This window comes from Myripristis murdjan, chromosome 14 (assembly GCF_902150065.1).
Source record: "Myripristis murdjan chromosome 14, fMyrMur1.1, whole genome shotgun sequence".
In the NCBI taxonomy this organism is placed as follows: domain Eukaryota; kingdom Metazoa; phylum Chordata; class Actinopteri; order Holocentriformes; family Holocentridae; genus Myripristis; species Myripristis murdjan.
The window spans coordinates 727,587-752,355 of NC_043993.1; the positions used below are offsets into that span (position 1 = coordinate 727,587).

Sequence of the window (24,769 nt, forward strand, 5' to 3'; positions counted from 1 at the left end):
TATTGTTAATTTTTATATTTTAATTAATAAAAATGTCATTCATTAAATTTATCTCGATATGCAGCTGATACCTGTTTGCTAATAATATAACAGATTTGATTAAGGAGGTTTCCAAATTAGCCTTGCGACGCATGCCTTGAAGGATTCTGGGACTTGTAGTTTACTGCGTGATCAGCGGTTCCTTGTTTACACCAGGTCCGCTACTTGCTTTGTCCTTCAATCTGTGCTTTTATAACATCGCTACATATGATATCACGCTGTTTGAACGTTTTAGTTAAGGACTATGATAAAATTAAATTAAGGAAAAAAAATACACAGGTATGGGGTGAGTCGCTCCTAAATGATGATGCTGCACATCACAGCTGAGTTTGTCTAAGGGTGCAGTAGACACCTTGTGGATGTTCGAAGTATTTTTATGGTCAGTAATTGAGTTCAATAATGCCAAGCTGTAATGCTGGGTGGGGCGGGGTGGTTGTGTGTGTGCCTGCGTGCGTGCGTGCGTGTGTGTGCTGGTGGTGGTGTCATGGGGATCCTCATACAAACTTGAAGATTACACTGGTCCTAAATAACAGAGAGTTTTTAAATTACATTACATTTATGCATGGCTTTGATTTTGATCATTGATTGAAATGTCAGGTTTCAGTCATTTATATCAAATATACAGTATGTATTTCACACTAAAACCAACCTTATTTTATTTTTCAGTTCTGAATAATGGCGGGTAGACCTGACCACGTAGGAGTAAGATTGTATAAAATCATTTAATTTCAAGTTTTAACAATTTGGAATTTGGGGGTTTGAAAACCATCAAGAGGTGCCAAAAATTCAATTCAATTTTCAAGTCAGTTTTATTTGTATAGTGTCAGATCAGAAGTTATCTCAAGGCGCTTTACAGAAACCCAAGAGATATTGGCCAAAAATTGATGGTGCAAAATCTTCCCCAAGAGCAAGCACAGGGCAACAGTGGCGAGGAAAAAAACCCTTTTAACAGGGCCAAACTTCTTCCATTTGAGTATTATGGAGGCCACTGTGCTTTTGGGACCCTTCAGTTTTTTTTGTAGCCTTCCCCAGATCTGTGCCCTGCAACAATCCTGTCTCTGAGCTCTGCAGGCAGGTCCTCTGACCTCATGGCTTAGTTTTTGCTCTGATATGCACTGTTAGCTGCGAGGCCTTCTATAGAGAGGAGTGTGCCTTTCCAAATCATGTCCAATCAATTTAATTTACCACAGGTGGACTTTAATCAAGGTGTAGAAACATCTCAGCAACCATCAAGAGAAATGGGAGGCACCTGAGCTAAATTTCAAGTGTTGTTGCAAAGGGTCTGAATACTTATGTCAGTGTGATATTTCAGTTTTTCCTTGTTAATAAATTTGCAAAAAAAAAAAATCTAAAATACTGTTTTTACTTTGCCATTATGGGGTACTGAGTGTAGATTAATGAGAGAAAAATGAATTTAAGAGGTTACAGCATCAGGCTGCAACATAACAAAAGTGAAAAAAGTGGAGGGTCTGAATGCTTTCTGAATGCGCTGTATGAACTTCTAGAGATTACACTGGTTTAACCCTAAACAACAGAGGCTGCTGCATGCTTTTTTCATTATAGATTGGAATGTCACATTTCAGTCATTTAGATCAAATGTATAATATGTATTTCACACTAAAAACAACCTAATTTGATTTTTAAACTATGCATAACAGCAGGTAGGCCTTAATTTCAAGTTTTAACATTCATCAGATTTGGAAACCACCAGGAACTGCCACAAAGACAGATTAAATATTCGAATAAGAGAATAATGGCCTTCATATGGACTGGCTTAGACAAACAGCCACTAACATTTTTTTAAGTCAAGAAAACATGTCTTTGCCGTGCTATAAATTCATGTCTACGAACAGCCTATATCTGGAACATGATAGTTTGTGCATGCTTTTAAAAGAAGGATACCCTATCAGCTTCATCAATTTGTAGGCACCACTTCTAGTTATAAATGTTCAAGATGCTGTAGAGAGTCATCTTTTGTGTGATAGGATGACATTGATTCCATTAATAGTCATAGGTTGCTGAGGGTGACTCAGCAAAACACTCCATTCTGGCACCATATTTAGCTATCAGATTAACAATACAAAAAGATGAAGTTAAAGAAAGAAACCTTGAGCTGGGTCCCATAGTTTGGTCATCAGATAAATTTTAATTAAGGGGAGTGTCAGATTATCAAGATTCATGTTCTACTTGCGGCAGATGCTGTAGTTGGAACTGATACCTGGTCAGCAAGCATCTACACCATTCTCTGATCAAGTTACAGCCGACCACTGAAACCTGAAATGTCAGATCTCACAACAGTGACAAAATGACAACTTGCAACAATATGGTACACTTGCAGTATGTGGTGACATGGAATGGTAGCTATATGAAGTGTGGCATAAAGGTGACATACAGTGGTGGAAAAAAGTTTTCGGACACCCCATGCATTTGTGAAATATTGCATTAAGAATCACTCTTAGGTCTTCAAGTGCAATTTATTTTAGTACAGTCACAGCCAAAATACTAAACAAATCCTAAAAAAGCCATTAAAAACTTAACATTGATTGGTTCCATAAAAATACATAAGAAATTTTGAGTATTGGGTCATTTTGGTACCAGTGATGAAGGTTGTTCTTTTTATTAAAAGACACAATTTTTGTTGCCAAGCTTCATGTCTATATAAAGCCAGCACATTTGAAAGTTTTTCAGACACAAAAATGGCTAAAACAAGGAACCTAACGCAGGAAACACGCCTGAAGATAAAGATTCTTAGCCAGGAAGGGTACAGCTGCCGCCAGATAGCCAGGAAGTGCAGATCCAGTCCTTCAGCAGTTGGATCCACTCTGCAGAAATACAGACGAACCAACAGCTTGGAAGACAAACCAAGATCTGGGCGTCCAAGGGTTTCTTCAGCAAGAAATGACCGCATCCTGATCCGCATGTGCAGGCAAAACCACCGAATGACATCACAGGAGCTTCAGCAGCAGTGGTCAAACCAAACTGGTGTCCAGTGTTCCACCCACACTGTACGTGGCCGACTTTTAGATCATGGCTTAAGGTCCTACAAGGCTATCAAGAAGCCCCTGATCAGTGAGAGACAGAGGTTAGCCCGGCTTTGTTGGGCTCAGGCACACAAGAACTGGACAGCCAGGAGCTGGAAGAAGATTCTGTGGTCAGAAGAAGTTTTTCCTGTAAACAATAAACCAAAAAAATATAATTTGTATTTGTTTGTATCTGTCTAATGCAGCCACACCTTTTGAAACACAAAAAAGATTTTTCCACAAATATTTCATGATAATATTTGAGATTGTGTAAAATTTTAAGGGTGTCCGAAAACTTTTTTCCACCACTGTATTGCGACTGTGGAATAGATTCATCGACAACTGACTTACCAAACCATTTTTTATTGGGATTTAATTATTCATGGGCAAGGGAGCTTACAAAAATATTTGGATATATATTTATGTATATTTAGGGCCCGAGCGCTGGAACAGCGCGAAGCCCTATTGTATTTGTAGTGATTCTTTCTTATTATTATTACGTGTCATTAGGCCTTAATTTGACCCCCTAAACATGCTCCAAAACTCACCAAATTCGGCACGCAGGCCAGGTCTGGTGAAAAATTGGATAAAATGGACAAACAGACCCCCTAAGTGCAAAAATGGGCTCGGTAGCGCCACCTAGGCACACAAAGGCAGCCGCTGTGGCCCACAGGAATGTGATAGAAAGACCAAACCACTGCCGAAATGTAGGTCTCATCGAGCCCTACAATTCACGCGCTGACACTCCCCCTCTAAAACCAACAGGAAGTCCGCAATTTGCGTTTGAACATCACGTTCTCGCCCAAAATTCCGCTTTGAACAAAATCTATCTCCTCCCAGGGCGTAAATGTCAGCGGCTTGAAAATTTCACAGATGACAGAGGACACAGTGCTGAACAAAAGTTCTGAAGGATTTCGTCATTACTCGTTTAGTTTGGACGTGATAACACCTCCAAGTCGGAGTGGCCAGAACCAAAACCTCATTTTTTCCCATGGAGTTTGGTGTACACAGGCTGACACTTGGCACTAATTAGGCCCCTGGAGTCTAAAGTAAAAGTCTGATGGCTTTGAAAACTATGCAGATGGAAAGAGGACGAAAATTCCTACAAAAATATGTAGTTTTGATGTGGATTGGACCAAGTTTGTGGGAGCTTTGAAGAGTTTTAAAACATTTTGGACTCTGGTGTGCTCTGCTCTGCACTCTGCCTGGACATGTGACTCACTCTAGCTGCCTCAGGAATGCGCAATACACACCCATTGTAAGAGCCCAGAGGGAGCAGAAAACACTCTCAAACTAAAACTGCCATAACTCCAAAACGGTAAAAGATAGCAAAATCATGTAAATGGGAGATTTATAGATGCGAGTCTCGTGACTCGTTTAAGCTTTGAATCAAGTCTGTAACTCAAACGGTGACCGAGCTGTGACACCTCAAACAGGGGTGGGTTTTCTGGATTTCTCCATTAGATTGAATGAGGATTTCTCTGTCTGCCTGCATTTTGGTGTGATCATGCCACAGCTGCCACTACTCAAGTCAGTCACACACTAGGACATGCTAAGGGCGCCATCTGCTGGAGGGGCGCTGCTAGTGGCCAGAGGGGCACCAGCAGCAAATGTACTACCAGTGGGTTTTTGTTGGCGTCGTGTGTGTGTGTGTGTGTGTGTGTGTGTGTGTGTGTGTGTGTGTGTGTGTGTGTGTGTGTGTGTGTGTGTGTGTGCACGTGCGTATGTGTGTGTGTGTGTGTGTGTGTGTGTGTGTGTTTGTGTGAGTGAGTGTGTGTGCCTGCATTTTGGTGTGATCATGCAGCAGCTGCCAGTACTCCTGTCGGTCACACACTAGGACTTCTGCGGCCTTTCAAAATAAAAGCCCAAAACTCTTTCACAATAAAAGCACCGAAAAATACCCTTAAAACTGGAACAAACGGACGAATTGTCTGCGCTTCGACACGCGCGCCATCCCCGACGTGCACGGGGGGGCGAGGGCCCGTCCAACGCTGCTTGCAGCTTTAATTAAAAATGATCTTGTGGTGTCAGTTTAATTAAAACAATACTATTTGAAAATTATTAATAGAAATGGTCAGAAGAAACCTCTATTCAATACCAGAGGATAGAAATGTCACCTGTGTGACCTGGGAGAAGTTGAAAATGAAAGGGACTTTTTGTTCTACTGTCCATTTTATCACAATGTAAGACACAGGCTTTTCTTAAAAATGGCTGCAGAGTGTCCTGATTTGTTTTCTGTGACTCATGAATGCAGACTTCAGTAGCTGTTTACAGACCAGCTCAGCTTGTGTTAAATACTTAACAGCATATAAGGATGTTTTAAGTTTAGTCTGTGCATTAGATGTGTCTATGTATGTACATACACACATACATAAGTGACCCACACAGTGTCCAAATGTGTCTGTGGAGGGGGGATACAGATACAATAGTTCTACATAAGTCCAACGGCCATAACAGGCCTCGACTACCCACATGTGGAAACAAACAAATTCAAGGTTCAAAAGAGCAGGAGATGCACATTCAGTTCACAATTAAAAAGGTATTATAAAAATACGTTTAGACCTGAGGAAGAAAACAGGGACAACCATAAATCAAGAATCTTTATTTTACAATAACTAAGAAAAGCTAAAATGCCAACTGACTTCAATAAGCAGAACATACACACATTAAAATATGCGCTACTGGCTGGAAAAGGCAGGGTACCTACATCGGGGAGACAGTTTGCTGATGTTACATGTGATGGCAAACTGTATGTGGGACAGATGATGGGGATGTGTGCTGGGGAGGAGCAGCATGCAACAACTTGGGAAGAAAAATGCCTTTGTCTGGCCAAACAAATCAGATTGCATTTTCTATCATCTGAATCAAATTGTCTGTGGAATATCAGAACCTATGCCATGCAGTTGGTTTGCCACGCTCTTAAAATATGACTGGCTTATTTATGAAGATGAAGATGAGGATAGGTGATGAGGACAGGAGGAGAGAAGAGGAGAGGAGGAGAGGATAGAGGGGGGATAGCAGACAGTTGTTGCAGTTCATCACACAGACAAAATCTTGAGCTGACATAACGAGAAAGATTTCTGGTTTAATGAGTTTTGCAAGTTAAGCAGATACTGGATGACTGGTCTGTCCTACCTCTGGCTCACACAAAAGTGGAACAACATCAAATGGTTGACACTAACTTTAAAGATTAGTTTATGCAAAAGTGGCAATAATAAGAACTTAAACTGGGAAAGTATCTGTTGTACAAAAACAAAAAAATGAACAACAGATTTCCCAAGGTCAGTGGACAATATAGAACTGGACAGAAACCAGAGCCTCTGCAACCTTTATGACAGTCATTTGGGAAATGAGTATTATATTTTGTTTGAATGTAAGCATAATGAATTATAAACAAAGGTATTTGCCAGAGTATTATTTAAACTGCCCATCTATGTTTCAATTACAACAATGAGTCAAGTTATTTGTAAACTCTGTGCCTTTTATGAAGTATGTTCATTTTCTGTTTAAGTAACATTTGTTGTACCATGCGGTGTGCCATCATTTTCGTACTATTGTATGTCCTATTTGTGCTCCATACCATGTGGTCATGGTCTTGAGGAAATCAAGTCAAGAAATCCAAGGTCAAACAAAATTGCTGCTGTGCTGCATCTATTCCAGTTTGCAAGTACAAGAAATAGCATTGGGGTCAGTCATGAATTTAGATTACTTTATTTACATCTTTATTAATTTCGCTCACATATTTACGTTTTGCTCTCAATATTCAAGTTGCACAAAATGACAGTTGAGAACCACTAAAATAAAAGAAAACTCACAACACAAAGAGACAGCCTTTCCCCATCAACATTCTGTTTTTTAGAAAAAACACTGAGCTACAAACAGGAGGGAACTTTGAGCCTGATCCAGACAAAAGAGAAAATAAATGCAAAAGTATGAATGTGCAAGGTGGACAAACTACAACACAGCCTCTTGAGATTACAGTCAAAGGCAATCAGAAAGATCTAAGTGACACCTGATGTTCAGCAAAAAAAGGAAATAAGTAAGTGACATTAAGGACACCAAAATTAGTAGCTGTTCCAGACAGTGCAGAAATCCCATGGTTACAAAAACAAAACCTGCTCTCATGTGAAAATAGTGTTCAAATAAGGTGCTTGATGCAGCACAGCCTTTGACGTAGTGCAAACTAGTATGATGATCATGTCGAAGCAGTGCACCCGTCCGTGCTCAGGAGCCATTCACTCCATTAGCTCCAAGCCCTTCAACTGTTCAGCTTGCAGATGGATTCAAGGCCAACTGGGAAATCTCAACCTCCAGGCTAAAGACGTAAATGAGGAGAGAGCAGAGACATCAGAGGTGGAGTGGTGGAACACTGTAATTTGCTGCCACCCGGCTCCGACTTCCCCAACGAGGCCGCTGTCTTTTGGTCAAACCTCCCCACTACCCAGATTGTCCTGAACCAGATTGCAAGACATCAACCTTGTTGGCACAGTAATGCGGCTCAAGGACCAATCACGTCCCTGCTGTCAAATCTTCAGTTACCTTAAAAGACAAAACACACTGAATGCCACAACCCTTAGACACTCAGTGTCCAACGCATACCTTAAGGTTCTTCCAACACACATTCAAAGACGAGTTATAGGATATAGACAACATCACATCAAGTTCACTGGATGACAGCTGGAGTTTGAGATGATGAGACCAGCACCCAGAGTCTATCAACCAGGGGTGAATGTCTTGATGTTAACTGTAGACCTTGCACATCCCATAATGATCAGTATGGATTCCATAGCATGTGGTCAGAAACCAGGGGCACCTGTTGGTCACCAGGGGTGTGATCTAGGAGCAGAAAACAAGACTGACTCAGAATGGCTCACAGACAAATGTCAGAAATGTCAAAGTCAAAGTCAATGCTAGCAGTAAAGACATCAATTTGTTTGGATTTAAGCATCTTCAAACTTTATGGTTGTGAAGTAACTTTGCTTGGAACCATCAAAGGGTCCAAAATAGAACAGAGTGGGAACGCTGGGTTCAGGAATGAATTCCTAACTGGGAGTTTAATCGGCCATTTGGTTGATTTGATGTTTATATTTGCTTATGTTTTTTGTTTGTTCGTTTGTTTATGAGGTGAGATCTATGACAGCATATTAGTGCCAGAATTTGAGATTAAAATTGTCACTTTGAGGGAAAAAAAAAAAAAAAAACAACCAAGTATTTTCTGAGATTAAAGTGGTAAGTTTACAACAAAACACTCAATTTTATGAGGGGAAAAAACTCAAATTCTGAGATTATGATGTTAAATTTATGCCTAAAAACTCTGAAAAATAGTTTTTCCTTCTACTCTGGGATTTAGTAAGAAGGAAATCCTGGTGATTTTAGCCCAGAATAACAATATCATCAGCATCCGAACTTTGATGATACATTATCGTGACTTGAGCCAGAAGAAAACAATCTTGTGATTCTGGGCTAAAATCACCAGGATTTCCTTCTTACTAAATCTCCATTGCAAAGTAGAATTTGATGAGGTCATCATCTGGAGGCCTGATACATGGCAAGCACATAGCAAAGTCTAGCTATGTGCTTCCGTGACCAAAAAGCAGAAAGTTTAAGTTTCTCATGAATTTGTGAGTTTTTCTTGCTATTACTTTAATGTCTGAAATATTGAGGTTTATTCTTGGAGTATTACCTTCCGTCCTCCAGCTCCACAATTTGCTGGTTAATAAACTGGAATCCTCACCAAAAATGGTCAGTACTTTAGAGTCTAAATATATAGAGATAGATAGATACTTTATTCATCCTGAAGGAAATTCACAGTTTTCAACAGTATGAGTAATAGCACAGAAATTAACCCTCTAAATAAATCATGTAACTGCTGACCTTATGTGCCCTGCCAATTTTTACCTTTGTCTTTGTATATCCGGTTGCCAGGCTTCATAGCAGAGATACTAGCCAACATGGCTGAATCCCAAATCAAATACACAATGCAGATATGGACAAAGAAGAGTAGCCTATATAGCTCAGCATCACTTGTGATAAAACTGTAAAAACGACCAAAAAAAAAAAAAGCGCTGCATTTTATCATTCAAAACTGACACTTAGAAGAGTCATAAATCCATTGCCAGGCACTGGGAGTGGAAATGAAAAAAGCAGCAAGATGGAGATGGTGTTTCCCTGATGTGAGTCACAAACAAATTGTCCAAAATTCAAGACTCTTTTGTGACTGGGGGGTGTGGAATCCTCTCCATTAACTCTCCAGTCATTCACTGACTCGACCCTCCTACCTGTCACATGCTAGCTAAAGTCAACTACAAAGACGTTTATACTGAACTGTAATGGAAATGTATGAGCTTTCAAGTTAATTAATGTATTAACCTAGCAAAGTGAGAACACTAAATATATATTATATTGACCACATGTCTGGCTTTGTTCCAACAAATATCTGTAACACATTAAATGTTCCGGTTTTCAACAGTCATTACCAAATTGTCCCATTTGATATTCACGCCCACAATTCAAACTGAACATTCACATATCATATACCATGTAAAAATGCTAAGAATTTTCTGCTGAATCCAACAGTACCAGGGTTGAAGCAACATGACCTCTACTTTAGACACTAGACCCTCAGAAGCTGGCAACATAATGTTCAGATTTTACTGGCAGATCCCCACAGAAACATCTTGCTCTACAAGCTCTTCGTTCCCACAGTTTAACAGACATGTTATACATCAAAAATGGTCAGTGTGTTCTGCTGAATCTAATGATGCCAGGGTCCAAAGCTGCAAAACTAGCTGGCAGAGACTGTGTCACAGTCAGCCTGCACTTGTGTGCACTGACAAATACCTTGTTTTTTGTTCTAATGATCAATACATAGCATACCAGTGCAATCTATGTGTTTACTAGTGTTATTATACAGTTTTAAAAATAAGCTATGTTCAGGTGGATTTTGGAGGACAAAAATCATTTTTCATCTGCTGATGAGAAACACTCCATGGTGTTGAAAGATGCGATTTGTATATGAGCTAAGTGCTGAAATCATCATCCCCCATTCTGATGAAAAGGTATGTATGCATAAGAGCAAACGTGCACATGCATAAACACTGCGGGAACACTTAAGGGTCCCGGTTTTGCAGTTTGAAAATATGGTCACCCAGCGCTCGTTTCAACTCAGTACTGGCTCTCCCAGCATGGAGCTGCCCCTTGCTCTGAGCTGAACTCCAACTGCATGAATCATTCACAAGTTCCATGCCTTAGTCCGTAACCGTCCATGCTGGAAAGTCTAGAAGAGCTGCATGATTAAATTATTTTATCCCATTCAAGTTAGCGGAGGAGGGCTGAACCTGAAGGAAGTAGCTGGCTGGCAGGACGCCCCACAGCACGCTGGTAGGGCGTCTGGTTGACTGGCTCGGTCAGCATGTTTACATGCACACTAATTTTCCACTAGTATTCCGAATATGACAGTTGAGGAGTTTTCAGAATACTGTCCAAGTACAAGGCTATACTGAGCAACTCTGCACACCCTCTCCATGCCCTGGGGGTAATTAACAGCAACATCTTCAGTCAAAGACTGATTGCACCAGCATGCAAGTCGGAGCGCTTCAGGAAGTCTTTTATTCCAGCTGCCATAAGACTTTTAATGCACAAAACCCTAGATTTTAATCTTTGCTTCCTGTATGATGTACATATTTATTCATTTATTTATTCACCCACTCATCAACCCTATTTTTCTATTTATTACCATTAGACTTAAAGTGGCCAATTAGTACAGTATGAGTGTGCAACATCATGTGTGTTGAAGTGAGCAAGCTGCCGTGACAATGTAATTTCCTGCAAAGGATTAATAAAGTACCATTCATTCATTCAGACCAAACTGCTGCAACGGCGATTTGCGAGAATATGGCTGTGAATTTTTCACTCAAGTTGAAAAATGTCAATTGAAATTTGAACCATTTGTGTCGCCTGCCACAAATTCACGTCTATGCATCAATTTTGCATTTGCTCTGAACACACCTTTAAAGTGTGGATCCCCGACCCAGGTCCTCATGGGTTGGGCTGGGTTCGGACAAAAATTTTGAAATTACGTTTGGATTCAGTTACATGGCCGTTATATTAGTGAACGCTAGTGTAAAATAAATGAAAATGACGGGCCTACAGTCTGTTCTGGGCAAGCTGCTATATAATGCGGGAGTTTAACGATGTGATGACGCTGAAGGCCACACATAGGCTATTTCAGGTGGTAAATGTAACCTAACGATGGAGGACAAGCAAAACCTCGGGCTCAGGATGGGTTTAGATACAAAAAAAAAAAAAAAGTGCGTGTCTGAGCATGAGCACGTGTTGCTCCTCCCATCATTTAGCTCACCTTGGCTGTGGTTAGCCTCGAGCAGGAAGTGAAGCCAGCCCATCATGTTCTCATTGGTGGTCAGCCGACTCCTGAAGGAGTAACTGAGGCCTGGAGGGGAGCGAGGAGGCCGCAGACTTCTGTCAGAGTCCTGGGAGGAGAGCAGCAATCCCTTTAAAATGAACAAGAAAACAAAGACACAGGAATTTTGCACACATAGTACATGAAAGAGGATCACATATGGTGCAAGCAGCAGAATAAGATTGCTTTGGACTCCATTTCACTAATACAGGCCTTCAGAAGGGGAATCTCTGCTGATACACCAGCTCTAGAGTCTTTGAATTGTGCAGGAGGAAATCTGTTTCCAACTGATTGTTAATTTGGTGACAGATTACTTAATGCCCTTTAACTTGTTTCATTAAGAGATTTCCTTCACAGAGACGAGATGTGTTTTTGTAATCCAATCTGCTGTTCTAAGCGTCTTACCGGGGAGAGGTGGGGCAGTTCCCAGGGTCCAGGGAGGTCCAGCGACCCCACAGGAGACACAGAGGAGGCCTTAGAGGCTGCTGGAGTCTCCTCTCTCTGCTTGCCTCTCTCTCCTTCCTCACACAGCTCCGAGGTCATCTTCGCCAGCTGACTCTGCCTGTCAAAACAAGGTTGGATCGATTACAATGCGAGAAACACTCCAGAAAGGAGTGCCTGGCTCTGAAGATGATGCTTTAATCAAAAACAGGGAATTCACCGCCAGCTATTTAAATAGCCTAATGTGTTTTAGAGCCACATATGTCTGCAAGTCTCCTGCATTTTCTATGTTCTTTGATCCTGTATTGCTCATTGTACCGTCACTTGAGGTCAGGGTGTCAGACTCAGGTCGTGGGCCACATTCATTTAAATGAGACCTCACTTGGCCCGGATTATTCTTTGCCAAAGTCAATATGACCTAAGGCAACACATGGATATTTTAGACTACTTTCTGATTAGTTGTTTTACAAATCAGTCAATGGTTTTAACGTTACTTCTGGCTGATGGATAGTTTACAGTGCTGGGTCCAATTAATTTATGATAATTCATAATTAATTCATCAATTTATTATATAATCCTTTGTTATTACACAGTTGATAATGATTTGATAAAAATATACATTTTTAAAAATCATTTTTATTTTAAAAATGTTCCCTACCACCTGCCCTCCCATCAAGTCTAGCATTTTGGGTGGATATGAAATGTATTTTCCAATTTTTAAGCTATGGCAGATTGATGCAGCATATAGCTAATATGCTTTTATGAGCTCAGTCACACGCCTGTGTTGCCAAGCTGTCCACACCTGGCACAATGGCAACCAAAGTCAGGGGAAAGACTAAAAACTAAACTAAAACCAAGCATTTTCAAAAAAATAAAATTAAAAATAAATAAATTAAAAAAAAATAATAAAAATAATAAACCTCTAGCCTAAACTGGGGTGACTCTACCATGGTGGCAAAATAAGCCTTGCCACCCCAGTTGCCTGCTTACAGGAAAAAAAAAAGTCACTGGTTGGCAATTTACAAGACTAAAAGTCCACTGTCCAAGTGCGAGTGAATGTGGCTGATAGAAAGATAACCACTGATAAAATGAGAGTAGGGTCATTTTTACTTTTCCACTCTGAAGAAATTAGGAGTAATCATAACTGCAAAAAGCTAGTGGCTCTGGATTCAAAAAAAGGGTTTGTGGAGTTTGCCCATCTTTCAGCCAACCTGTAAAAAAAAATTCCATTCCACCCTTTAGCCCGCCATGAATACATCTCTAGATCCACCCCTGAACTAAACCAGCAAACCGGCTTTAAAGACTAAAACTAAACTGAAATTGAGAACAAAAGTCAAAACCGCAATGAAAATAAAAAGGTAATGAAATATGCAAAACTAGAATAACATTGGTCGAAGTAGTTTAACAGTGTACATGATAATATTTCATGGCACCTACAGCTGGTCCACTGGGTCCTGGGAATCTGCACCCCCCAGCTGCTCATCAGCCGGCGGGTCCCAAAGGTGCAGTGCTCGTCTCCACAGTCGGACCTGCATGTCCCAGGAGCGTCGGCTGTACTTCTTATACTTGTTAGGAGTGGAAGGGTGGGCCTTGGGATCCCTGAGGTGCCTGAGGACGACAAGGAACAGTCAGTTAGTTACACACACACACACACACACACACACACACACACAGAGCAGTGATGTGCAACTTTTCTTGGACAAGTGCTTGTTCAGTCCACTTCCTGTGTAGAGACGGAGTCAAAATCCAACACCAGAATTAAATATGCAGCTAACATAACTAAACTGACATCTTAGTTAGTGAGGACAAGGACACTGTTGGGGTGACAGGCCTTCCTTTGTGATTTAGACTAGTAATATAGCTGCAAACCTTACCTAGTACAGCTTTAATTCTGATCCCAGGTCAGTTCCCACTGACCTCTTGTTAAGCAATTCAAGATCACATCAAACAATGAATAAAGTCAAAATTGGTTCTGCCCACTAGTGCAACACTTCTGGAAAGAAATAACTACTATCACTGTTTTTTAGGTTCTGCATCCCTGATCCAATCACTGTGCATACTAGGAGAAAACTACTATTTACCACATACTAGCAGGAAATCACAACACCTGTACTGGTAGCCCTAACTATCGCCAAAGAAAAAACCCAAAACAAAACAAACAAAAAAAAAAAAACATTATGCTAAACTGGAAAAAAAAAAAAAAAAAAAAAATTAAATTAAAAAAAAAATCTCACCAACTCAGTGGTTAAATCTTTTAATACATCAGGTAACAAAAAACTTCTGCCATTTAAAAAAGAAAAAAAAACTGAACAATTAAATGAAAGGAACTTGAGCTGATGACAAACACAGATATACACATACAACACTGAAATTAAAAAGGAAGGGGAGGGGACAGGAAGAGGCGAAGGGAAAAAAAAATCTAACCTTCATAATTCTTACTGTTACTGTTGTGTGATGACTGAGGGAAACTTTCTCCACTTCTTCCTTTTCCCTTCTTTTCCCTACAGACCATTCTTTTGTTTGCTTCCACAACATACAAATATTGCCAATAAACCCACATACATGACCACAAATCCCAGCCACGATAACCACGTCCCAAATTATCACAACCATGCACACAGGCATATTAACACAAAAAAAAAGAAAACTAAAATTAGAACTAAGCGATGGGGGGAGGGTAGGTCGAGGTTGGGGGATAAAAAGAGGGGTAAGATGAGAAGGGAAAAAGAAAAACTAGTTGTTTTACTTTGGATTCATTTTTTCTTTCCTATACAGTCATTCACCAACTCATCCTTTACACTTTATGCCTCAGTCCCTGTTTAGTGTAATGTCCCACTGTACTATTGTATGTATACATGCATGTGATGTCATGTAATGTCTGTGTTAAATCACTTGTTATGCGTTAAGTCTTGCTACACCATTAAGAAAAATACAGAAATGAAGAAAGAAATGGGAAACGACAGTAACATTTCAGATCCTCCCCTATCCGAGAGAGAAGAAAGCAGGCAAGAAAGAAAAGGAACAACAAGAACAAAAGTGATTTGTTTCAAAATGAAGGGGTAGAAAAACTGCTGAAATGGAAAAACTTGTGTACTTGTCTTGAAGAACTTCAGTGTTTAACAGCTACCAGTCCAACACTCATAGCAATGGTAATCGGTGGGTCAACCTGTGCGAGTTGGAATCTTACTTGGGGATTTGCTGTACGTAGTGCTGGTAGCCACTAGTGTTCTTGCCATACTGGATCTGCTTCTGCCGTCTCTTGAGAACCGCTGCGTTGGTCTCGGTGTTGGCCGGGTCCAGGAGGCGAGGGGAGCAGCGACCCAGTTGAGGCCTGGGAGGGATGGAAGCAAGACTGACTGACTCAGCCATAAAAGTAAAAGCTGAACCATCAAACAGTCTACCACTGCATCAGATTTCGAACAATGCAATTGCCACAGAGGGCAGCCTAGCTCCACTTTTTCCTCACAGCAAAAAGTTTAAGTCTTAATAGTCCAGTAATTTTAGGCCAAAATTGGGGTCAACCTAGGACAAATTGCAAGAGAAGCAAACTCAACTGATTTTGTATCCTCAGTTTGTCCTGAGTGAGGGGAAAAAAAAGTCCCAAGGAATCCCATTGGTGGAAAGTTTTGAAAATCACCTATTTATGACCACATATTACCAAAAAACACTGTTTTTAACACACAGGGGAAAGGGGTTCAAAATTTTACTTTCAGATATCACTATAAAAATTCACAAGATGATTACACACACAAAGACAAGAAAAAAGTCAGTTACAAGTTCTTTGAATTATTCTGTTTTCACATGCATATCACACATTATCTGATTTGATATGCGCTAATAAGGAATATAAGGAATAAATGCCAGAACAGATATTTAAACAGTGAATTAAAAGGTTACTAGTAACCTTTTAATTCACTGTTATATCTCTTTGTGTGTGTAATCAACTTGTGAATTTTTATAGTGAAATCTGAAAGTAAAATTTTGAACCCCTTTCCCCTGTGTGTTAAAAACAGTGGTTTTTGGTAATTTGTGGTCATAAATGGGTGATTTTCAAAACTTTCCACCAATGGGATTTCTTGGGACTTTTTTTTCCTCACTCAGGACAAACTGAGGATATCAGATGAGTTTGCTTCTCTTGCAATTTGTCCTAGGTTTTTTCATAAAATGACTGGACTATAAAGGAAAACCGACTTGCAAAGGCCAGTGCAGACAATACAGTGTACCTCATGAAAAGCAATGGGCAAAACATAAATCTGATATCCACACAGTCATTTTGATCACACGTTACTTAAAAAAAATTGTCCTTGACGGTGAAATATCCTCATTAGCTGCCAAAACATCACTTAATACAGAAACTACCACCATCAAAGAGGATTATGACAATATAAATAAGTCCCAATACCCATTTCTCTGTAATCCCGGTTATTTGTGAAATTGCCATCAGGTCATTAATTCCGTGCACAAGATTACTATGTTTTCTGCAAGTGCAACCTGCAGGACCCACTCTCCAAAATCAAATAGGAAAATAACAAAAGAGTCTTTTTTTCTGTGCAAGTGAATAGGAAGATACAAATCCAATATTGTAGATTAGCAGCCCAGGGGAGCACAGAGCAACTAATGGGGAGATTTCACCACCATGTGGACTCAGAGAATATCAGGTTTTTTCTCAGAATATTACCCCCCTGCAGATCTGAGATTAAAGTGGTAATGTTATGAGAGAAAAAAACCCCTCAAATTCTGATATTATAAAGTCACAAATTTATGAGAAAAAACTAGGAGAAATAGTTTTTCCTTTTATAATGGGATAAGAAGGAAACCCTGGTGATTTTCAGCATCCAGACTTTGAGACATTGCTGTGACTTGGGTCTATTCAGAAGAACAATATTGTGATTCTGGCCAAAATCACCACTAGACAACATAACAAGAACTTTTGCTTTAGCTGACTGAGTCATTGTGTGAAGACATGTAAAGACCCTGTTGTTTCCCAGCTACAGACCTTCTGATGCTGCTGTCCATATCATCTGTTCCCACTGCCACACTGCTGGTGGACACTTTGAGAATACAGCGTTCCAGGATGGACGACCTGTCAAATCAAACACTGAGAACAAAGCTACAAAACCTTCAACAGCAGGGCATTCAAATCCTGCCTCCAGCTTGCCTGCACAGTTTCAGTGGGCAAATAGTTCTTAAATAGTTCCCATCTGAAATGAGAAAAGGCTTCCTGGATAAGAAAACATGCAATATCTTTAATTTCTATCACTAACTTCTGAGCCTTCAGACTAATAGTGCATGAAGTCACCACATGATGCCACTGCAGACTTGAGACTATACTAATCACCCTAACATTTTCAACAAGTCTATAATTTATATATATATATATATATATATATATATATATATATTTTTTTTTTTTTTTTTTTTTTTTTTTTTTGATGGTCACAAGATCAAGTCAATAAGGTCAAACATCAAAGCATACAAAAAAGCAAACAGACAAGAGCAAATACCTGAGCAAAATGCATAAGAGATCTAAATTGGCCAATACAAAATGTATCTTTTGTTTTCACTTATCATAGCCCCAAAATCGGATTTTTAGACACCATCAGTCAACATATACCAGAATAATCCAATCTGCAACGAAATGTAACTTACCAAATAAATAATAAAAATAAAAAGGAATTAAAGCTGCAAGCAGCGTTGGACGGGCCCTTGCACCTGTGCTGCCGCGTGCCCACTTGTGCCCGGTGGCTGTGGCATTAAGCACACACACACACACACACACACACACACACACAGGTACACACACACACACACACACAAACATACGCACATGCAGGCACATACACACACAGACACACACACATGCACGCTCAGGCACACATACACACACACACACACAAACACACACACACACACACAAAGTTCTGGCCCTGTTGCTAGCGGTGCTCCTCCAGCAGGTGGCGCCCTTAGCATGTCCTAGTGTGTGCTTCACATGACCTGTCACTCCTTTTAAGGGGTATGTGCATTGGGGGATGTGCCGGCAGCTAGTGTGTGTCAGTAGAGAAGGCAGAGTGCAGAGCAGACCAGAGTCCCATCTGTTAAACAACTCTTCACCGTGGCCACACACTTTTTCCAATCCACACCATGATATATAGTTTTGTAGGAATTTTGGTCCTCTTTCCATCGGCATAGGTTTGGAAGCTGTCAGACTTTTACTTTAGTCACCAGGGGCCTAATTATCCCCTAGCATGCTGCGTTATTCCCACCAGAGTCCATGGGAAAAAGTGGAGGCGTTGGTTGTGGACACTCTGACTTTGAGGCCTTCTGAAATCCAAACGGTTCGAAGGAATGTAAATTCCTTTTGAACTTTTGTTAAGCACTATGTTCTCTGTCATCTATTAAATTTGCAAGCCGATGAAAGTAACGCCCTGGGAGGAGATAGATTTCATGCAAAGCGAAAATTTGGGCGAAAACGTGACTTTCAAATGCAAATTGCGGACTTCCTGTTGGTTTTAGGTGGGGGGCACGAGCACGAAAAATGTCGGGCTTGATGAGATCTACGTTTCGGCGCTGGTTTGGTCTTTCTATGACATTCCTGTGGGCCGCAGCGGCTGCCTTTGCGTCCCTAGGTGGCGCTACCGAGCCCATTTTTGCACCGGGGGGTTTTGATTTTATCGAATTTTTCGCCAGACCTGGTGTGCATGTTTAGGGGGTCAAATTAAGCCTCAAAGAGACGTAATAATAATGGAGGAGAACAAAAAAGAAACGAAGCAAAAACAATAGGGCTTCGCACTGGGACAGTGCTCGGGCCCTAATAAATAAATGCAACTCCATTCCCTTCATTAAAAAAGTTACTCTATCGTAAAGTGCTGCAATCACATTTTGGAAATAGTATGTATACTGAAATCACCAACTGATCATACAAACGAGAAATGTAAGAGACGTCCTGCTTGATATCAGTCTTTAGGTAATGCACACAACCATGGATTTAGTGCATTTCCATTTCATGTGAATCACTTAACATAACATTTTATTGTAGATTCAAATCTCTCTGACTGCCGTATTTTTCAAAATGCATGTGTTGATTTCGTGTCCTCTTGTGGTTGTGGACAAAGCCTACCACCCACAGCTGGGAATGATTCAGGTAGATTAAGTGTTTGTCACATCCTGATGGAAACTTGGAGCAGAGGCTGCTGAACAGCCCACTGCTATCAACTCTAAGAATAAGTCATTTTCCTTCATTCAAAGATGGAGTGCCTTCATTTTTGTTTTTCCATGGTTGTCTGCATCATCTCCAGACTTAAAATCACACAAGACTTCCAGGATTTTTTTCTCTTGGACTTTCACCTGCCCCACTAAGGAGCACCTGCAGTTTGAGCCACTAGAGTCGTGCAGCTCTTCCTTCTCCCTTTGAACTGAAAAAATGTGCAGCCTAGTTGTTTGCTGTGACTGAAGTCTACAGCATGTCGGTCAGATGTGGGCAGCCGACTCGCTGGTGAAAGTACCTGCGAGGCTTGCTTATGGAGGCTCCCCTCTCTCCACGAAGGCCACTGATAGTGGGAGCAGATGGAGTTGGAGAGGCACTGCTGGAAGAAAGACAGGAAAGAGGGCCATGGTGAACTCAAAACTTATCAAACACGATGCAGTTCTCCACAAAATGTGTTGATTTCACTTTCAGTATTTACAATCTGTTAGACTGGGTTTTCCCCATCACAAAGGGAATCCTCTCAATGTGTATTATGTGTGCTGTTAACAGTTAACATTTACAGTGTGCTGAAAAGTCAAACACAGTCAATGTCACCTGGATATGCAATTTGGATGGACTTCAGTAATTTAATGTCAAACAGGATATCTGAGTGGGACACACAACAGGGTACCACCATTGGGCAACGATGATGAAAGTTTTATCACTGGCATCATTGGATCTGTAGGTTCACATGTATATTTTATGCACACCTAAGGGTTCACTTTAAAACTAGACTGTTTCCAAGAGGTAGAATACATGGTATCTTGATGTAAAATACAAGAACATAAAAACATGCTTTTTTGCTTTCATTAATGAATCAGGACGTCCACAGTCATGGAAAACCTGGAAAAGTCCTGGAATTGGAAAAATGTTTCCCAGCCTTGAATTTTTGGAATTTAAAAAAAAAAAAAGGATATAGGCTATCCATTAAGTTTTAGAAAAGTCAAAGACTTTTAAAAAAATATTTATAGTAAATCTTGACAGAATCTAAGAAGGAATAACAATTAAGATATTTTTATTTCCTGGAAATCAGCTTATTCTAAGAAACCAGCCAATCAGAGTCAACCGACGTGGCGGATGCTATGAGACGCAACTTCTTCATCTTGTGATTCCCGAGTTCCGAGTTGTACAGGTTGCTTCACTCATTGCATCACATAAAACAGAGTCAGGGAATTTTGGTATTTGCTTATAGAAAACATCTGGAATTTAACTGACAAAATGTAGAAACTCTGAGTAAATGTACAGTAAGATAAGGAGAACTGACCAATAAACTGAAAAAAGTCCTTTTCATTTCATTGTGGCTGTGTATATTGCTGTAACCCCAACTAAAAAAAAGATTGGATATTACGAATGAAACTATGACACTATATTAGGGACACTGTGGGGAGATAAAAAAAAAAAAATGCGGAGTTGGCAGAGATAAAAAAAAAAAAAAAATGATTTTGAGGTTAAAAGCAGTAAATTTATGAGGAAAAAAAAACTCAAATACTTTCCTCTACTATGGGGTTTAGCAATAAGGAAATTCTGGTGATTCTAGCCCAGAACAATAATAATAATAACAATAACAATACTGTCTGCATCCAGACTTTGAAGAGACATTGTTGTGACTTAGAAAACAATACTGTGATTCTGGGCTAAAATCACCAGGATTTTCCTTGTTACTAAATCTCAAAGTAGAAAAGCAAAGTAGAATTTTGAGGTCACCTAGAGTTTTCTTGTAAATTTGTGACTTTATTGTCAGAATTGATCATAAATCATAATAAATCATAAATAACCCCTTCCCCATGCTCCATATTTTTTTTCCCCCTCCAGTGGCACTAATATGCCATTGTATGAAATGGAGCCTATGGAGAACCTGACTTTCAAGTGAAGACTTCAAAGTGATATTTGTATGAGATACTGGAAACAAAAGTGGATAAACCTTGTGTTTAGTAACACTTTGTAAGCCATTTGTAAGTCTACTGAGAATCCTGTTTGTGTAGACACCACATGTAAACTTCCCTTGGTGTATGCATAAAGAGCCAAAAAGTGTCAAAAAAAAAAAAAAAATCAAACACTGTTTGCTGCAGCTCCAGTTTGCCGAGGAGCGGCTGTACCTGACCAGGCTGTCATAGACGGAGCTGCAGCCAGGGAGGAGCCATGGCTCTGGGGTGTAGCAGCTGCTGGAGTCCCTGGACGAGATGGCCAGAGGGAGGTCAGGGAGGCCATTCCACACTGCCGTGGCCCAGCCCTTGGCACAAACACACGAACGGGGGCTAAAACAGAAGCTGTGGACATTTACAGTATTAATGCAGCTTGGTTCAACACTCCTGTGTTTTATTTTTGTGGCGTCAGTGACCTGTGCAGTGAAGCATGAATACCAAATGGATCATTTTGTCCTTATAAAGCCAGAATCCCTAGTGCACAAAAATCATGTGACACAGAAGAGCAAAAACCAGATTCATTTCACATCTCCAACATTTTCATCAAAGCCAGTCACTAAGAAGGGGGGAAAAAACTCAATTTGTGGTGTTTTCAAGGTGTCAAGTCATCTTCCCCAAACTTATTTTGCAGGAAGAAGCTCTACACATTGCACTGAATTTCTCTTGGGTTCAAATAAAATTTATTCCACAAATCCATTACATTGAAAAAAAAAAAAAAAGGCTTAATTTCATCTCTTCAAAAAAATGGAGGATGCACTAGAATGTTGCCATCTTCCCCCAATGGCTGATGCAGAGCTAAAAATAGGCTTCTGTTAACAAATACTTTTCTCCACAATTTGCAACAGGAAATATAAAAGCAGAGAGCCAGACTACATCAAACCCAGTGGTAAAAAATAAAATAAAAAGCGACTCTTATCACAGCAAAATGTCTGTTTAAAAAGGTCCACACTCATCACCCTGATAAAATCACTTGAGTTGAAAATTAACAGCAGCTGTGTTTGTCACCTGGGACACACCCTTCAGTCTGAAATTTGATGGGATCATGGTCAGAATAATAATAATAATAATAATAAAAAAAGCTGATTTAAAAAGAAACAAAGGAAAGCCAAAAACAAAGTAAATTTTTGCTTGTTCTTGTCTTGATTTTAAATTTTATTCATGTATTTCTAAGCCTCGCTGAATTGCATTGTGTGTCAATGGTGCTGTACAAATAAACTTGCCTTGCCTCTAATCAAGGAGTATTCAGGACAAATGATGTGTAAGCTGATAGTTTGGTTTGGTGTTTGTTTTTCATCTAAATTCTTATAATATTAACATTATATCCGCATCAGCTCAGAAACATTTTGCGGACATGAGCATGTTTTTAAGTTTCGGTAGTGAGAAGTTTCCCCCTAACTACCTCAGAGTTTAGTGGCTTGATGCCCACGGTCAAATCTACAGGTGAGTGGGCTGCCTCACTCACAGCACACTACGATTCTGAGCTGGCTTATGCTCTGTGATGTGGTGTTGAGCACGCCGCCACGGTGCTGCTCCCTCTAAGCTTGGAAAAGCAAAGGCGCGCCTACAGACCTGGGGTTGCCCAGCGGGCCGGGAGCTGCAGTTTCCATGCTGCTTGTCTTGCTGTCGGGGTTTGGCGCCGCGCACACGGACAACATTGTGGCCTGACAGAGCTTTAAATTGGCCCCAGGTGATGGGGGCGGAGCCACCCAGAGGCTTCAGCTGCTTCCACAGCCCAGAGGCACACATTAACTGTGAGTAGAGATGGGATTTATGGCTCTTTGAAGGGAGCCGGATCTTGAGGATCCGTTCCTTTCAAAGAGCCGTTCAAAAGACTGGCTTATTTTTATATTTATTTATTTTAACCATAGTTTGAAATTTGCGCTGGGGGGGGGGCAAACTTTTTTTTTATTATTATTTTATTTATTGCAATACCAAACATAATGTAATTCAGATTTATTTCTGAAAATAATCTTATTTTATTGCATTGCTTAAATGTTTATAGATATGTATACAGGAAAAGAAAATATTGGACCTATTTTTGACTCAATGTAGTGACACATTTCAGACACTAGGGGGGGGCAATGCCCCCCCCCCCCCCCCCCCAGCAAACTCCGCCTATGATTTTAACCCGTTAAGACCTAAACATTCCACATGAGACTAACAGGGTGGTATCAGACTGTACTGGATGCTAAGAAGATGTGGGTTAATATTTCGATCAGAATCATTCAAACTTAGACATCCCATGTTCTATTGGTGGAATATCTGAGTTTGAATTATCCTGAAATAATGATAATTTCATTTGGCAATGGTCTGTGTGGACATTTGTAAACATTCCACAGGGTGGCACGGCGCCACATCCCTCTGCTTTGACAATAAGATCACTATTTTGGATTTACCCTTACCTAAAAAAGCTAAGCAGGGTACAACGAATTCCCATGTAAAACAGCTTTTACTTTTAGTGCAAAATAGAACAAGAACAAACCTTGCAATATGTAGTGCAAATTTTAGTCTTTCTTTAGAAATTCATGATAACGCGTATCAAATGAGAAAACAAGGAGATTGTAAAAATATGTAACACTATCCAATACTTTTATAAAGCTAAACAAGATTTCAACTTCAAATATTAGAATAGAACAATATCAGTGCAAATTTGAAGAACATTTTGGGCTGAAAACTCACAATAATAATACTAATGTTGTACACCTGAGCTGCTTGATTTAGCTTACTTTCTGTAAACAATAAAATAAAGTGTAAAAAAAAAAAATTAAAAATAAAAAAAAAAGGCAGCTCTGAAATAATACTGCAGTCCCATGCTTTATGACTTCTTCTACAGAGTGAATTAAAGCAAAAAACAAAGAAATTGGGAACTGGCTCGTTTACTTCAAAGAGCTGGTTCACTCGTTCACTTCAAAGAGCCGTTCAAAAGAATCGACTCGTTCGCGAACGACCCATCACTAACTGTGAGAGGTTTCCAGTGGTTCTGCAGTTGGAAGATGGAAAGTGGGACGAAGTGGGAAAAAGGCTGGAGGGAGAAGGGGTGGGATCGGGTAATATTGTGAGGAAAAAACTCGGATATTCTCCGAGATTAAAGTGGTAATTTTACGAGGAAAAAACAAATTTATGAGAAAAAAAAAAAATCGAAAATTCTGAGATTATAAAGTCTCAAATTTACAAGAAAAAAAAAACCTCACTGTGATTCTGGGCTAAAATAACCAGGGGTGTTATTTAACGATAAAGCTCTGAACAACCTGTTACATTACGCAAGCGTTGGAAGTATGGAAGCCGAGAGGGCCATTCTCCTCGCGATTGTGGTGGAGAACTGACTGAGGATGACTTTAAATGGATCACTAATAACAGGGGCACTGCAAAAGACCTTGGACATCACTGCCACTGCTTTAATAAGAAATAGTAAATAACAATACATTTTATTTGTTATGGCGCCTTTCATGGCACTCAAGGTCACCTTACAGTAAAAATAAATACAGAATACAGCAACGGCAGAAAAAAAAACACAGCATAAAAACATCACAGAAAACACAGCATAAGAAAACATCATAGAAAATAGCATAAAAAGAAAACATCATAGAAAAATACATAATACTTTAGCGATCAGATGCAGGAGGAGACCTCCAGCCCGGATCAGTGATTATACGGAAACTGTAGTTCCAAGCTACACTGACCCGAC

At 40.0% G+C, this 24,769-nt stretch overlaps 1 protein-coding gene across 2 annotated transcripts; it reads right to left on the bottom strand.

Annotated features, from left to right (window-relative positions):
* Positions 1 to 6,747: 6,747 nt before the first annotated feature.
* Positions 6,748 to 22,807, bottom strand: slbp2 (stem-loop binding protein 2). 2 transcript variants are annotated; one of them, XM_030068030.1, is made up of 9 exons: positions 22,654 to 22,807; positions 21,259 to 21,429; positions 19,422 to 19,502; positions 16,916 to 17,002; positions 15,107 to 15,250; positions 13,357 to 13,527; positions 11,884 to 12,040; positions 11,419 to 11,548; positions 6,748 to 7,895 (listed from the first exon to the last, which is right to left on the bottom strand). In XM_030068030.1, exons 1-9 carry the CDS (start codon positions 22,737 to 22,739, stop codon positions 7,831 to 7,833), a joined length of 1,092 nt encoding a protein of 363 aa, XP_029923890.1. In that variant the 5' UTR covers positions 22,740 to 22,807; the 3' UTR covers positions 6,748 to 7,830. The 2 variants fall into 2 exon arrangements, with proteins under 2 accessions (XP_029923890.1, XP_029923889.1); XM_030068029.1 differs by having other exon boundaries at positions 11,419 to 11,569.
* Between the last annotated feature and the right edge of the window lie 1,962 nt (positions 22,808 to 24,769).

Bases quoted from the DNA above. Each gene is read 5' to 3' on its own strand.
- slbp2 (XM_030068029.1), bottom strand. From the start codon at position 22,739: ATGTTGTCCGTGTGCGCGGCGCCAAACCCCGACAGCAAGACAAGCAGC. The intron at 12,041-13,356 runs GTAGGTGCCATG...TTGTTTTGACAG, and splicing joins CAGGACCCAGTGGACCAGCT to GCAGAGTCAGCTGGCGAAGA. The intron at 7,896-11,418 runs GTGAGCTAAATG...TTCTGCTCCTAG, and splicing joins CGAGGCTAACCACAGCCAAG to ATCACACCCCTGGTGACCAA.